The 16,901-nt window shown below is 32.7% G+C and overlaps 1 protein-coding gene across 1 annotated transcript; it reads left to right on the top strand.

Moving 5' to 3' along the window:
• Nucleotides 1-10,810: 10,810 nt before the first annotated feature.
• On the top strand, nucleotides 10,811-13,740 carry LOC127845079 (uncharacterized). Its single transcript, XM_052375751.1, has 2 exons — nucleotides 10,811-10,943; nucleotides 12,955-13,740. The coding sequence occupies exon 2, from the start codon at nucleotides 12,970-12,972 to the stop codon at nucleotides 13,441-13,443; it is 474 nt and encodes a 157-aa protein (XP_052231711.1). The 5' UTR covers nucleotides 10,811-10,943; nucleotides 12,955-12,969; the 3' UTR covers nucleotides 13,444-13,740.
• Nucleotides 13,741-16,901: the final 3,161 nt, after the last annotated feature.

Raw genomic sequence — 16,901 nt, 5'->3', positions numbered from 1 at the left:
TGCATTATTATCATTAAACGCCGATTAATGTCTTCTTATATGAAAAAGATATGCATAAACGTTACACTGAATTAAGCTGGAATTTCATATAAAGGTATACAATTTTGTATGAAACCTCAAGGACATTGTAAATTCAACGATTATTGGCCAATTTAAACGTTATATGACAATTATCCATGGCAGTTTCACAAACATTCTTCAGCAAATAAAAAAGTTTACATGAGGTTGCAGTATGTTTACCCAAAAATTGAATAACCTACAAAGAGTCTACAAAGGATAATAGATAGTTATTACTTCTATCATATAATAATACAAGCTGACGGTAATAACAAAATTCGCGCCCATATTTTAAGTTGTATTTTAAATATTTGTTTAACACTTTTCGTAACCTTCCTTTCAGCCGAACAATATATTGTTTAATAATTAACTTGGTGATATTCAGTAAGAAAATGCAGAGAATAAACCTGATAAAAGTGAGAATGAAAACAGAAATATGGAAACAAATAATCATGTTTTAAAAAGTATGGTGGTAAGTGTGGCATAGGTAAATGTCGGTGCATCTCTTACGTCATATAAACTCGTATTTGTTCAACAACAAAACACTTTTCTCCATATTTCTAAATTCGACCTTTGCAAACTGGAATGAACACAAATAACTAATGAAAAATTGCATACTAATGTATTTCAATGATCCTGCATAACGTATACAAATCATGTGTACTGACGCATGTGATTATATGATCATTCCTTATAAGAATCGATCCATTTTATAACGTACCAAATCACGTTGACTAACGAGTGTGTGATCAGAAAAAACAAGTTCCCATACACATTTCAAAAAGTTTTATAAGGGCAAACAATTAAAGTCGGGAAGAATTAGTATCTAAAGTAACAATTTAATACAAGTTATAGACATAATAAACAATCACGCATTACCATATTCCTTTGTTTAATTAACCAAAAACATTTCAGTTAAGAACATTTTATCAAGATGTATTTAAATGAATTTAAACTTTTTGGACAAAAAATTATAACTATGCAATACATGCACATATAGATATTGTGTCTACATTACTTTCATCATTATAGAAACGACTAGCGACATTGAGATGATTGTAATGAGACACTACGAAGAAAGAATACTGAACACAAAAACAATATCTATCAACTTCAGAAGCGCATGTTTTGCTTCCAATTATTCCTGCTGTGTGTTATAACCCAGACGAAAGTAAAATGTACAAATATGATATAATTTGTTACGAAATATGGACAAAAGCACATTTTTTACATTTCAAAAAGGACTAAAATATTATTTTAAACAAGCAGGGTAGAAATCACTGTTACGTAAACAACTATTAATAATTGTGCAGTCATTTATGAACGTAGAAGTGCATATGCATATAGAATAATAAAAAAATGTATATAATTAACACACACTTGTCAGAGAGAGCATCAATTTACTTAATGTCTAGGGTGCAAACATAGTCAGGAATAGTCGTATAACAATTATATTAATATTCATGGAAACTAAGAATATCCGAGTTGAAAAAGGGCCGTAACTTTTGTAATGTTGTAATGCTAAACAAAAAAAATAAAATAGACTGCTGGATCAATGGTACCGATGTTATTTTTTCCTTACAAATTATTTTATTAGCTTTCGAAAACAACCGGTGTGTAGTTGATTCGTTTAAAATTGTTCGAGTTACATGGTTAACAGTAAAGATGGTCTAGTTTTACGTTAAACGAAGTTGAACTCCTTCTCTCTATTATAGCATATATATATATATATATATATATATATATATATATATATATATATATATATATATATATATATATATATATATATATATATATATATATATATATAATCATTGTTAATAAATCTTCACAAAAGTAAAGATATCGCTTTTTCTCAAAGATAAATCCTTTACGGATTGTCACTGAACATTTATGAACATATTACGGAACTTCCATTTTTAGATCTTCGTGAAATATTAGAAGTGCATGTATAATTGAATATTGTAACTGTAATAGCTGTGTCTACGTCATTGATGTGTGCATGTGCTGAGGCTATTTTAAACTATGAAAACGGAAAGAACGTTCATTTTTTGCTGTTAACGGAATAATAATCTTTTGAACTATCTGTATTACTGTAAACATTATACACATGCAAAAATGAACGTATCCAAAAGTGTTTATACATCATTTGCATTTTACAAGAGTTGAATATTGAAAAGTAACATCGTTGACTTTGATTTACACACTGTCAAACTCCCCACGGCTCACGGCGTTAACCACTGCCATCACACGAAAATCTTTCCGGATTTGGAAGGATTTTTTGTTTCAAAAAAAATTATTATGAAAAGCAGTATAATTTTCCTATATATTACGATTTATACATTAAGATTCATAATAAAAAAAAAATACCTTAATTAAATAAAGGTACAACACAATAACGGGTAAATTATTTACCACGTGGCTCGGCTATGATCACGTGGTTGCAAATAACCGCATGGATTTGATATCCAACTATTCTCGAAACCAGTCAAGTCTCTGCGAGGAGGCTCACGCACTGTAGGCCTAGTTTAAACACGCTCTCATGTCTAGATCTAAGCCCCAACAATAAAGAAGCCCAAAACTGTTATTTTAAAATATAAAAGTGTAACATTTTATACCTTACTCACTAAACTGAAAACCCTTGATCTCCACCGCCCTGAAATCAACATTGTTCAATAACAACTCAGCACAAAAAGTGTCTTTGTTCCACTTTCCCAGCAATTAATTTACATAATTGAAGCAATTTCAACAATTAAGCTCCAATGACAATAACACTTAAAGCAAAGAGCTTCCGCTATGAGGACTGACGACTTATGGAACGGTATTTTTCACAAAACGGAAACGATTTTTGTTACTTCCTCAATGAATCCCCTTGTTGTTTCATACACGCCTTCCATTTAGATGGCTTTTTAACAGTATACCTAGATTTCAGATGCATATCACAACGTTCCAATCAGCTTCTTAGGACGGCATGCCATAGAAGTATATAATACCAGCGAACAAGATGATATTACATTCGAAATCCCATATCACATTTTAATTAAACGATATTTTAATCTGAAATTATGCAAATTTAAATTAAACAATTTGTTAAATAAAACACAACAATTATTAGCAAATAATATAAATATTTAAATATTATTAATATAATAATAATATAAAGATGAACGTATCGAATGTTCAAGAACATATTAATATTGTTACAATGTGGTAAAACGGTAATGACTTATTTTATTTCAATCAAACAGTTCAAGATTTCCGACCTTTCTTCATCGTGCAGTGCTAGGAATGGAGTCCAGTCCCTACCAGTAAACATACTTCAAACGAATGATAACCAAGGTATTGAGGATTGACTTGAATTTAGCGTTCGATGTTGGGAATAAAACAGTTCGTGGTTCTGATGTTAACGCGGAATGTCCACGGCGATCTAAATAAGAGACACATAAAACTGTCAAAGCCATACAGGCTAATCAGGGACGACACTTTCCACCTAAATTAGATTTTTGCTAAGAAGAGACTTCATTTGAACGAAAAAAAATGTCATAAAAGCGGAAAGTGTCGTCCCTTAATAGCCTGTGCGGACTGCACAGGCTAATCTAGGACGTTACTTTACGCACATGCATTATGCCCAGTTTTCTCAGAACACGATGCATATTATTGTGTGAAGGTCTGTGTATCTGTCTAAACTCGGCGATGGACAAAATCTCATTCCGGGCATCTCGCCGCTGTCCAAGGAAATGCTTGGCTGACGATAGATAACAAATAAGGCCCTTTATTATATATGATATAATAACACTCTTTGTTTATGAACTATTTTCGTAATTAAGTCTTAATAAAAATAGTATTTCTACATCGGCGACAAATGATTCATTTATTAGACGCATACGATGGCATAAAGTCGTGAGCGTCTAAAGATAACTCTGCTGCGTTTATATCAATCGTAAAAAACAATTTGTTATATAACTATGATGAAAAACGCACCAAGAAATGAAAATGTCGTTAGCTGAATGTATAATATCAGTTCGAAACAACAAACAATATTTTGTCTAGCATTTTAGCATCAGTCTGTCATTACAACATTGGGATTGTTTGTAGTGAAAGAAGATGGCGTTAATGCGTTGGTTAGAAATGCACTATATTCAGGTTCAATAGCGAAATCTTTGCTACTGAAACGATAGAGATCTGGGGTGGTATTCCAGAGACATATTAAGTCATTTCTTAAATAATTTCATTTAAGTTCAAAATTACAATGTTTTGTATTTCTTTACAAGATAAGGAATCACATGTTTCTTTTGGTATTTTCTAAAATCAAATTGACATAATGATGTTATTTTGATGTAATTCTTGATGCCAAACTATTGCAATAGGAAATGAAACACTTAGGATAATTTTACAAGTCAAGAATAAGAATAAAATTTAACTTAAGATGCTTCTGGAATACAACCCTAGATAACAGAGCACAGAGTCTCACAGTATGTGCCTATGAAATTGCTCCAGAATAATCACCGGTTATAACACGGATATAAACTATACGATGAAACTGCGAATCCTTTTTCAAATATCTTTGGACTTCGGCATATAACATAGTATGCTTATTCAAACAATTCCACTCCTGAAGAACGCAATACATTAACCCATTTATGCCCAGTGGACTCTCCCATCCTTCTAGGTTGGATCCACGTATTTCCAAAATTAGGGATGTCTAGTATATTTATTTCTATATTTAGAACAATTCTTACAGAAAGTCATTTAAGCAAACAGCGTAGACCCAGATGAGACGCCGCATCATGCGGCGTCTCATCTGGGTTTACGCTGTTTGCAATGTCCTTCTTTCAGGACGCTAGGCATGAATGGGTTAAGTGATGATAATTTGAATATTTAAGAAATAAGTTGTACCAATTGAAGAAAATGACATCTTTGCAATGTAAGATTTATTGTTGGATTTGATCTAATGTTAACATATCTGAACATCTCATTAAAGAGACATTATACTTCACTCTTAACCCATTTATGTCTAGCGTCTAGAAAAAAGGCCTTGGCAAACAGCGTAGACCCAGATGAGACGCCGCATGAGAGTCTGCGCTGTTTGCTTAAATGAATTTCTCTAAGAAATATTCTAAATATAGAAAAACATATGCTAAACATCCCCCATTTTGAAAATAAATTAATCCAATTTAGAAGGATGGGTGAGTCAACTATGCATAAATGGGTAAATGTACAAGGCCATAATTTGTATGGGGATTTTGCTTTACACATTTGCGCTATACAAATCAAAGGGACAAATGAAATTTTAATTTCAAAAATTAAAAGTTATTTTTATGAATTGACTGTCCAATATTAGTGTCATATATATGAATGTCAATAACTAAGAATTCACTTCAATGACATAGGGGTAACAATGCATTTGTGATTCCGAAAAACATTTTCTTTTTGTCTACATAGAAGCATTAATTAGGAGCATGCGCGTTGTAAGTTTCTTGTTTTATTGCCGTAGGTCTTAACATAATCTGCTTGAATAACGAAGATAAATACCATGAATTTACACTAAAGACGAGTAATGTTTACATTTTATAAAATAATAACTATTGATTTAAACATGTGGAGAAAATGTTTAAATAGGTTTGAAAAATAAAACAGTTTATATGTGCCGCTCGAGAGCATTGACCGGAGCGTAAACCATGTTTTGTATACTGTTATGTTATAGAGGCTTTAAAAAAACAAGCTCGCAAGCAGACACCATACTCTGTTTCAAGACTTCTATTTTACCTGTTTTTGTTAAGTCAGTGACACAGGATTTACCACATCAGCACGTGTCAACTGTATACGGTATCATCGCGATCGCTCTAAACATAGTAACGTGTATCAAACATGCGTGGCGGAAATATGAAAACATGTCATTGTATTTTTTTCTAGGCACAGAACATTTTTTAGTTATTACACAAACCAAAGCTTGTGAAGACAAGTGGTATGTGTTAATTGGACTTCGACACATGTAAAACATATTTCCCATAAGTACAAACATGGACAGTTTAAAATGTTTGGATCGTCTGCAGGTCGAATACGTGTTGTATTATAATTAAAAGGTATACATCCAAGTAGTCATGGGCTTCAATGTAAATATAATTTTCCATACATTAATAGGTTGTGGGAAAATCAATTGCGTTGTCTCTCATTTATATTTCTTGAGGTCGGCATACATCTATAGATTGCGCGAAAATTGAATTGCATATTCTCTCTCATGTATATTTCTTGAGATCGGCAACAAGGTACACACATGTCAGCTTCCACAGATAATAGGGACATGCAAAATACTGCGTTCCAAAAAATAGTCGCACATTTCATCTACACTTAATATACAAACAATCTTAGACTCACATTTGGCTCATTTTAAAAACTGATGAAATCCCACGGTTTTATATTATCTGTATATGACAAATGATTTCATATACATTAGCAAAAAGTCCAAACTTCAATCTGCAAATTGTCTTTCAAATAGTCCACGCTTTCTTCTACAATATGGCTGAAAAACATTCAACAGTCTCATACTAGATGTCTGATTTCCGCTTTTCAATTTCAATAATGCATGTAAATATATAAGATGTTGCAGCATGACATTTGGCTCACATTGTGCCCTTGACCTATCATCCAAACGTAGAGAATCCTTCACCGCATGATCAACATTTGTGTCAAATTATTTTATAAACGCACAATAACAGATGGAGTCGCAGTCACGATAATCTGTTTAAACGATAGTCTGTTTAATGTTTTTTCTGTAAGTGGGACCTTTACCTGTGAGTTTGGGGGAAGGGTGCTGCACAAAACGCATTGTGTTTTCGTAGTCGACACTTTTGAGTTGTTATAAAATTTCATGATGAAAGATGAAGTTCAGTCAAAAAATACCGTTTTATGACCAAATCTGATCGTAAACTTCTTAATGTAATACTGCCATTTGAAGCATAAGAAGATTGTTTCGCGATATGCCTTCTCATAAATGGTGTTCGCTTGTGGTAAATGTGTTAATTTACTTGATCCGTGTCAGATTTTAAATTTGGATAAGATGTTTTTTGCCCAATTCGACCGTCGACAGACAGACAGACAGACATACTTTTTTATTCAAGACTTGCACATAGTACATCGTCTAAACACATATATTTACAACTAATATGTCAACATGTTAAGACATCCATATTTCCGTATTTTGTGAAGAGAAAAAGAAAACAAAAAAAACAAAAAAACATAACAACAAAAAATCAACCGTTGTGAAAAAGGTGTTAAGTTAACATAAATGATCATACCATTTCTATAGTGGAGATGAGCAAATATCGAATATGTTTTGAATTTTCAAAACATATGTATGCATATGAGATTAACAATTTTTTAAATAAATACAATAAATACAATTATTTGCTCTAAGTTTATTTTAACACAGCTAACAATTTTGAAAAAAAATGCCAATAGCATTTGCTGCAATTAATAAATTCCAATAATTGTTCCATTTGTATCCTTACATAAATAAATCAGCAAACATTACTTTGTATTCAAACATCACGAGCATTTCAGTGCGCATGGTAAGTGATTCTTTTATAAAAAGTGATATTTTAATAAGTTCAGCTCTGTTACTGGATTTAAGTAATTCTAAATATTTGTAAACTGATGGCCTTATATAGTATTTACTTTTGATATATTTTGTTCTTATTGTTTGGTATCTAGAGCACACACAAACAAAATGATATTCATCTTCTACATCGGTTGTGTTACAAATTAAACAGTGTCGTTTCTGTCTTGGTGTATTATTCCTTGCATATCTACCTGACTGGATACGTAATGGATGTGCCGACATGCGCAATCTACAAAAATAGAATCTTAGACTTTTTGGTAGAACATCAAGATATATTTCATACTCTAGCGTTTGTTTAAATTGCATATAGATTTCTAAAACAGAGCTCTTTTCTAGGGTACCAAACCATTCTTGTTTAAAGGTGTCAATTACTCGTTGTTTAAAAATATGTACAAATTCTTTAGGGTTAATAGTATGAACGTTATTAAAAACATCTGCAAAACCATGATTTTCCAACATCAGCTTTATATGATAAACCCAGTTACGGTGTCCTTTAGAACAGTTATTAAGTGATTGTTCGTAAACCTTTTTTAAAATAATATTTTCTGTAGATACCAGCTTAAACCAATAATTTAGCATACGGATGTACCTATTTACATATAGTGGGTATCTACCCAAGTCACCGTACACTGTGGCATTACAAGTATTAGAATTAACATTTAGAATTCTTTTACAAAATTTTAAGTGTATTCTTTCAATTTCTGTCGCTTTTGAATATCCCCATGTTTCTGCTGCGTAATTTAACGTAGATCCAACAAAGGCATCGAATAATTGGCAATAAATTCTAGGTTTTAAATCAAATTGATTACACTTACTTAGTAAAACATTCATGGCTTTAAGCGCCTTACCCACTAAATGCTCTTGATTCAGATTAAAATTACCAGTATAGTTAAACACATTCCCTAAGTAATTAAAAGCATTAACTACTTCAATTTTTTGCCCATTATAGTGCCAATGTTCAGATTCTAATAAACCTCCACGTTTCCGAAAAACCATAATTTTCGTTTATTCAACATTAACCTTTAAATCCCATGAATCACAGTATTGATAGAGCTTATTTTAAAGATACTGAACTTCAGTAGGTGTTTTGCCTATAATGGCCATATCATCGGCAAAAAGCAAAAGTATTAAAACAATATCATCAATAAGTATACCAGATTGAACATCTTGTTGTAGGAACATTTCTAAATCTTCAACAAATAGAGAAAACAGTAATGGGGACATTACCTCCCCTTGGCGTAAGCCAACGGCATAATTAAAATAATCAGAGTAGTTAGTGCATGATTTAACACATGATTTTACATTACAATACATATCCTTAACAATTCTTAAAACTTTGCCCTGTATTCCAGATTTATACAATTTTAGCCACATACCATTTCTATATATTGAATCAAAACATTTCATCATATCAACAAATACAACATAAAGCCTTTTGTTTTCAAACAAATAATTATGAACTAGTGACAAAAGAATAAATATTGCGTCAACTGTAGAGCGCCCCTTGTGAAATCCAAATTGGGCGTCAGAAATTATATTATTTTGTTCACATACATGCTCAATACGTTTATTTAAAACTGTAGTGAATATTTTAGATAGACAACTGACAAGAGTTATGCCCCTGTAATAATTAACATCATCAGTTGAACCTTTCTTATGTAATGGGATAATTATTCCCTTTGTCCACTGTTCGGGGAAAAAGCCCGAGTCAATGATTGTGTTAAATATATCACACAAATGACCTGATAAAATATCAATGGTTTCAATAAAGTACTCGTTTAACAAATGGTCACATCCATAGGCTTTGTTACGCTTCAGCGATTTGACAGCATTTATGATTTCTTCTGTGGTAATCCGATTATCAAGTTCAGGGTAAACAGTATTTGGTATATTAAAGTCATTGTTAATATTGAAATTATCTGCCTCTTCATTTTTATAATCGAATAAATTTCCCCCTAAATTCATAAAATAATCACGTAAATCATTTAATGGTATATTCCCATTCTTTTTACCTGAAAATGATTTAAAGTGCTTCCAAAAATCCTTTGGTCGACTGGTTTTCATACGTTCGAGTTTACGCATTTGCTCCGTATAGTTAGCATTCTTTTTCTTTCTTATTATCTGTTTATAGCGTGTTTTACAATCGCATAAATTAATTCTATTTATTTCCGATTTTTCATTATTAAATATATTTAAAGCGTTAATGTAAATATCCCTAGCGGTTTTACATTCCGTATCAAACCATTCAGTATCCAAGCGCTTACATTCATTAAAATAGGTGCTGTCTTAAAAAAAAAACAATTTTTGGAAAACAATGGGTTTGCTATATCTTGTAAAATATTTGTAAAGTCATTAAGCGTACTGTCGACAACAATCTATCTGTACAATTCGAGCTATTAACAATCGCATTTAATTTTGAAAGATTTACACCTGATCGAAATTGATCTCTTAACTGTTCATTCCATTTCAATTTTGTTTCTGCAAAAGACGTTTTGACTGAGATAACATTGTTACATTGTAAAGAAAACAATAATGGGGCATGGTCACTCCATTCAGTAAAGCCAACAATCGTGAAACTGTTAATTTGTGCAAAATTGCAATCGATATCTTATTGTGAAATTTGCACTGAAGGTGTTGAGACGGATGTCGAAGCGACATGTCACATGGTGTTCATTTGTGGTAAGATATTTCAAATTGCATGATGAACGACCAAGTCACTGTTTCATATTATTTACGCAATCGGGACCGTCAAAAATTCTTAAACGATAGAAAGCATTTGACTTGTTTTTGAAATGCTACATAAACAATGTTCTCAACATAACCTACATGGTTACATTTTTAAGTAGTTTGTATACAGTGTTACAAACAATGAGTCCACATTTTTATTTAAGTACTATCTTACATGTAAATATGTCCAACAATGTATGTATAATAAACAGTGAAATCGGTTCGTATGAGGAGCTTGGGATTTTATTCACATAAAGATTATTAAAGATGATTTTCAACAGTTGTTTCCCTTGTATATTTTTAAGATGTATACGGAGCATTTTTCTTAAAGATCAATGTGATAAACCCATGTCAATCATTAAGGCGATCGATGATTGTCGATTTAAACGTGAACGCGAGTTTCTAATTTTAGACAGTAAAAGGCGTGAAGTTTTATCTTGTAACGCTTGACTGGTCACGACAACCAGAAGGGAAGGTTGCATACACAAGTTAACTAAGTATCGGTGAACACAATACGGGATATTTATAATACATTAAGGTATGTAACTATGTATAAACTGCTATATACATAATGTATTTAATTTAAAATATTAGTGTTAAATGTCTAGCTTGCATTAAATGAATATCAATATATCAATGAAAATAACGCTTACATTTGGTTGTATATTTGGTCATGATTGTTGATCTTTTTCACTGTATACACCTATAAATAACTTCTTATCAATATTTAAACATTTACGACTATTGCAATAATTCACGCTGTATCAACAGTTTCGGACGATTTTCAACATTTATTGATGCCTTTTGTGCTATTAATAACCTTTACTTTCACCGCGGATGTATCAGTCTTTGCTACAATACCTGCATGCGCGTTAAAAGCGACAGTAGGGCATGAATCATTCTCGTTATGAAGTGTAGTGAAATAAGGTCACTTCCAACATTTCCAGCTCTTTAGCGACGCGGTTAAAGTGTCTGACCACTCTGGAGGTCGTGGGTTCAATCCCCGGCTTGAGCTCAGTATTTTCACATTAATGTTTTAATAGTTTATTAACGTCTCTTCAATACACATATTTGACAGCTATATACACATACAAGTTATTCATAGATTAAAAATGTATTGCCACTCAGTACAGAGTTATAAGAGACAGCTCTCTATCTAAAACATAGGTATTTAATACTTTATACATAGAGAAATAGAAAAATAATAAAAATTAACTAAAAAACATAAGCATAGCATAAAATAAAATCAACTTAACAACCAGATAGGTTATGAGCTCCAGTTGACAAGTTAAAACACATGTAGTTTCTAAACAGCATGAGAGATAACATTTATATATATATATACACTATAAAATCATTAATGACGACGAGGCAAAAAAAGAACTGTGGATGCGGGAATGGGTCTGAATTGTTTAATTGTTTCTGGGAGGGCCATTCGGATGCAAGACATGCTGTAGCGGGCGTGGCTGGGCATTGAAACATTAAAAGAAGGAGGAGTGTAGTGAAATAAGGTCACTTCCAACAGCCTTGCTGTTGGGCTAACTCTTTAGCGACGTGTTTAAAGTGTCTGACTACCACTCTGGAGGTCGACGGTCCCATCCCCGGCTAAACATTCAGTATTTTCACATAAGAAGTATTTTTTTCCATGCACAAAAAATAAACTTAGAACCCGAGGTGACAATTTGTGAAATAATAATTGTAACATAACATATAAGTTGAAATTCTTTAAATGATTCAGCTTCGAGTGAGTTAAATGATTAGCTAACACAATGATTGACGTAAATACAGAAGAATTCATTTAAATGTCGCGAATGACATTGAAATGTTTGGAAACGAAGTAATGGTTATATGCTCTCCAAATATTATACCAATTTAAGGATAAAAACCGTGTTGCCGCAAATAGTCAAACAGCCATGCTTGTGAATTATGATTTCGGAAGCACGCTAATTACTTTAGTAATAAAACAATTAAAAAAAGCCATACCGGAAATATAAATCTTAGTTATGATCTGTTATTTTACAATTTTAGTGGGTTTGAAAGCCGTTTAATCACCACATGGTTAACCTAAAAAATGTACCACCGAACAGTTGTTATTACATGTATATGTATAAATAGATAGCATGCAGATATACTTGCTACTTTTAGTCTACTATTCATGTTTCGCTAGGCGCTGATAGGGTTTTACAAAACAAACACACGCAATAATGTATGTGAGAATCGGTGTGTATTTTGTTTAACAAAATGGGTCTGTATGCATTTTAGGATAACCTCATATTGGCTTATTAAACAAATAAATATAAAAACATTCATTCAACCAATTAATTGGAGAATTAATTTCACATATTTATGTGCGATACTACGCAATCACGGACTGTGCGAGGTTACAGTGGTACGACTATACCTTAAATTTATGAAGCCGTGAGCATTTCATGGTTCGAAATGTAGTGCAAAACTAGCCATCGCTAGTTATACATGTTATTGTTTATAAAGTTGCTTTATGTTGAAACGTGATAAAGTTAAAATTTTCAAGTATTATGCTATTTTTTCAGTCGTTTGAGCGCAACATGTCGTCCTATTTCGGCCCAGACACTCCAGATGTCGTTATAAAGAGCCTGTTTAAAAAGTACGATACGGACAACAGCGGCTGCATCGGCCGTAAGGAGCTTGCTAGTTTACTGGAAGACGACCTCGGTCTGACGAGCGACCAAGCGGACGTGTACGTACATCTACTGGACAAAGACGGCAGCGCGAAAATCAGCCCTGACGAATTCTGCGCCTGGCTTCGAAGCAACGAGCGATTCAGTATAGTGAACGACACATCACGCTTCTATGCGGTTAGCAAAGCCGTGGAGATGTTCCAAAAATATGATAAGGATGGCTCGCAGTGTATTAGTTGTGAAGAGTTCAAAGGCTTGTTGACCGAGCTGGGTCACACTATTGACTTTGAAGCCGCATTCAAAGCCATCGATAAGGACGGAAATGGAAAAGTAGCGTTTCCGGAGTTCTTGAAGTGGCTAAACTGGGTTCCGTTAGATTGACACTGTCTGTAATATTGAAATGTAACGTGTTTTCACGTAAGATCTAGGTTCAGAAAGTGGAAAACCAGACCAGTCTTGTTACATCGTATTTTAATTTAATAAATATATGATATTTATTTTCCATCGCTTGTAATTCAGTTTTGAAGAAAAATTGTATTTGTGTGGAAATTAAATATGTGTTAATTTATTAGGACTTTAAACATTCTTTTATAATTGTGTTTGTGACACGGTATTGTGTCATAAATTATGTTTTCACCAACCAATAAAATAAGCACTGTCATTTTTCTTACACCAGAACTAATGTTTCGAGGTTTTCCTTTGATTATAACAAGGAAGAAAAAATATAATCGATTTGAATCTTTTATTTTATGTCTAACATTAATAAAATAAAAATTGTGAAATACATTCCCGACGGTGTTACACCTATAATCTAGGCATATGTGCAATGTGATCTTTGCAATTATAATGTTAAAATGTTCATAATTTGATGTTTTGGGCCTTTAACGTAGTTTCACGATAATTAAGTACTTTAACTATAAAACTAAAATGAAACGCCATAAACGCTCGACAACACATGTGCCAAAGACTACGATTTTACCAAGAAACCTGTTTGAAAACAAACAAAACCACCAGTCGTTTAAATATAAGTTGTGTCCAAACAAAGTCATCTTTATAAATACTGAATACTTAATACTTTAAAAAGACAAATTACACTAATGTCACAAAATTTGTTGAAGCTAACTGTCCTTTCTTTTTCGATTATCTTACCATCGTACTTGTTTATCAGGATTTTTCAAGCAAAGAAATCGTCCGGTTGAAGACCATTTCCCATCGTAATTGTTTATCATATACATGTACATAATATATTATATAAAGGTAAACGAAAGCTTTCACAAAGTAATGCATTTATTATAGGAGTGTCCTACCGGTTGGGTATACACGGTATCAATTGAAAAATATTTGAGTCGTCTTTTGAGAAAACTGGGCATGATGCATGTGCGTAAAGTGTCGTCCCAGATAAGCCTGTGCAGTTCTAATCAGGGACGATACTTTCCGCTTAATGGTATTTTTCGAAAAACGAAGTCTCTTCTACACGAAAATCCAGTTAAGGTGGAAAGTATCGTACATAATTAGCCTGAGCGGACTGCACAGGCTAATCTGGGACGACACTTTACGCAAATGCATTAAGCCCGGTTTTCTCAGAACGCGGCTCATAGTTTATACCAAAATATTGCTATTATCTGTACACTTGTACTTTTAATAACGGAATCCACTGTCCATTAAGCGCAACCATATCTAAATGTGTGTTCATCCGATGATGGACTTAAAGTGAAAAGTCGGATCAAATTACTGTCACATTGTTCATCAGTTGAACACCAAGTATGTATATTCATAATGATACCCTTTTTACATTTCAAAAAAAGCACTGTCGAATGAAATTCTTTTTATTAATAGTTACATGCGCTTTTAATGGTTCTTAACTTATTTTTTCAACGAATTATCTCAGCACTTGTATACCAAGTTTTATTACATGTATTATATTATGTGTACGATGCTGTCCGGTAATCTTGCGCATTTAAGGGTCAATTGGTTTAAAAACGTGTTATTTTATAAATTGACAACATAATATCTAAATTTATTATGAAAATAAGAAGTTCATGTGCTTATTAACACAAAAATATCTGATTTATTCAGTGAAGAAATGTCCGATTTGATTTCAAAAGAAACATGACTCATCTCACTTTCAAACTATCACAGTGTCCGGTAATCTTGCGCACTTGGTGTAATGACCTCATTTAGGCAAACTTGTAGACATATGGTGTCCAATTGGTGACAAAAAACATTCCAGAAAATTATATAAAAAAATCAGTTTGTAAAACCATTCAAATTTCATGTGGATTTCTAGTTCATTTTTTTCAATACAAATCAACAAATAATATAGTCACTAGAAATAGTGTACAATTAATAAAAAAGTACCCGTATGCACAATTACAGCTGTGCATGAAATATATGTTTTTACCATTAGCTACACATCAAATATGTAACTTCTAATTTTTACTGGTAATTTTCGCAGTTTGGACACAAAAAGTCACTGTCGTCAGCAAGTTTGTCAACATCATTACAAAATTTCAAATGCACCCATTTCGTCGCTTTATTGCTATAGTGCTCTATCTCCATTTTTTTCAAAAATGAGTTTTTTTATATCGCTGTGTTCGTGAGAACGAGATCTTTAATATGACGTAATCGGATTCAAGATTAAGTCGTCACTGAAGAAGTTGTTCGATTCCATTTTGCTTTATCTCCCACATTTTGTATAGAATACAGAAGAAGTTTTTCGATTCTATTTTTGCTCCATCTCCCACATTTTTACAAACGAGTGAATGCTGTACTGCACCATCTCCGGGACTAAGAGCAAAGTAATTAACATAATCATTAACATATAATTTACTAAAGTAAATATTTAATTATATTCATATTCTCCGTTTGCTGATAAACACTCCGGAGTATTTTTGTCCACATACGTGCATAAATAAGTGAGAAAATAAAGGTTAAACCTTTAAATGCGTTTCTCTCAAAAAATGAAATTGGTAGTTAGAGCACTATAGCAATCAAGCGACGATTTGTTACATAATACACAGTACTCCCAGTCAACAAACTTCAAATTTGTATTCAATGTGAATGCATCAGGTTGGAATTTCCCACACACAACACAAACATCATTGTCGTCATCACTGTCCCCAATGTCCATAGCGTAAAGTTCGGTAGCCGGATTTATTTTTGTTGCCGGACCTTTTCCTCGTCTGGATTTACAATGTAGGTAAGTAACCTTTTCCTCTCTTTTGTAGTTTCACTTGCACTTCTTCATTTGATGTTTTATTTTGTGTTTGTACAATGTATTTTGTGTTTGTACAATATCATTTTCACCACATTTTTCCTGTGAAAATGGAGGTTTAAACGTACTTTTTATTTTGACTGCTTTTTGTTATTTTCTTTTGTTTCCTCCATTTGCTTTTTCTTCTCATAGTACTTATCTTCAGTTATAACAGCACCAAAGGGCGGTACAAAAGTTGCTCTCTGTTTTTTAGGTTCTACTTCTTCTTTCTTCTGATTAAAGTCATTTTCTTTGCCCTGAAACAATATTTTAACAGTTCTGCTATCTTTACGTTGTTTTCTGTTTGATTTGTATTTTTTATCTTCAGCACTGATGACTGGAGGATCAACACAGGGGGCAGATGGTTCACAAGGGAATATTTCTGTTTTTCTGAACCCTTACATTACTGTACTTACATTAATGGAAGCCTGGAAGGCTGTTGTTAATATGTTTGGGAGATCTTCCATAACAATGACACTACTGGGGTTTTCATGCAAAAACTTGAGACATTCAGTGCTTATGACCTTCTGGAAAGGACTAAATACAGACACGTCTAGGGTCTGTAGGCAATGATTACTGTGTGGTG

The sequence above is a fragment of the Dreissena polymorpha genome, chromosome 9, assembly GCF_020536995.1.
Source record: "Dreissena polymorpha isolate Duluth1 chromosome 9, UMN_Dpol_1.0, whole genome shotgun sequence".
Lineage (NCBI taxonomy): Eukaryota > Metazoa > Mollusca > Bivalvia > Myida > Dreissenidae > Dreissena > Dreissena polymorpha.
The sequence above is the reverse complement of the archived record's forward strand: the minus strand, read 5'-3'. Positions and strand labels throughout refer to the sequence as shown.

Coding starts and splice junctions, on each gene's coding strand:
- LOC127845079 (XM_052375751.1), top strand. CDS start 12,970: ATGTCGTCCTATTTCGGCCCAGACACTCCAGATGTCGTTATAAAGAGC.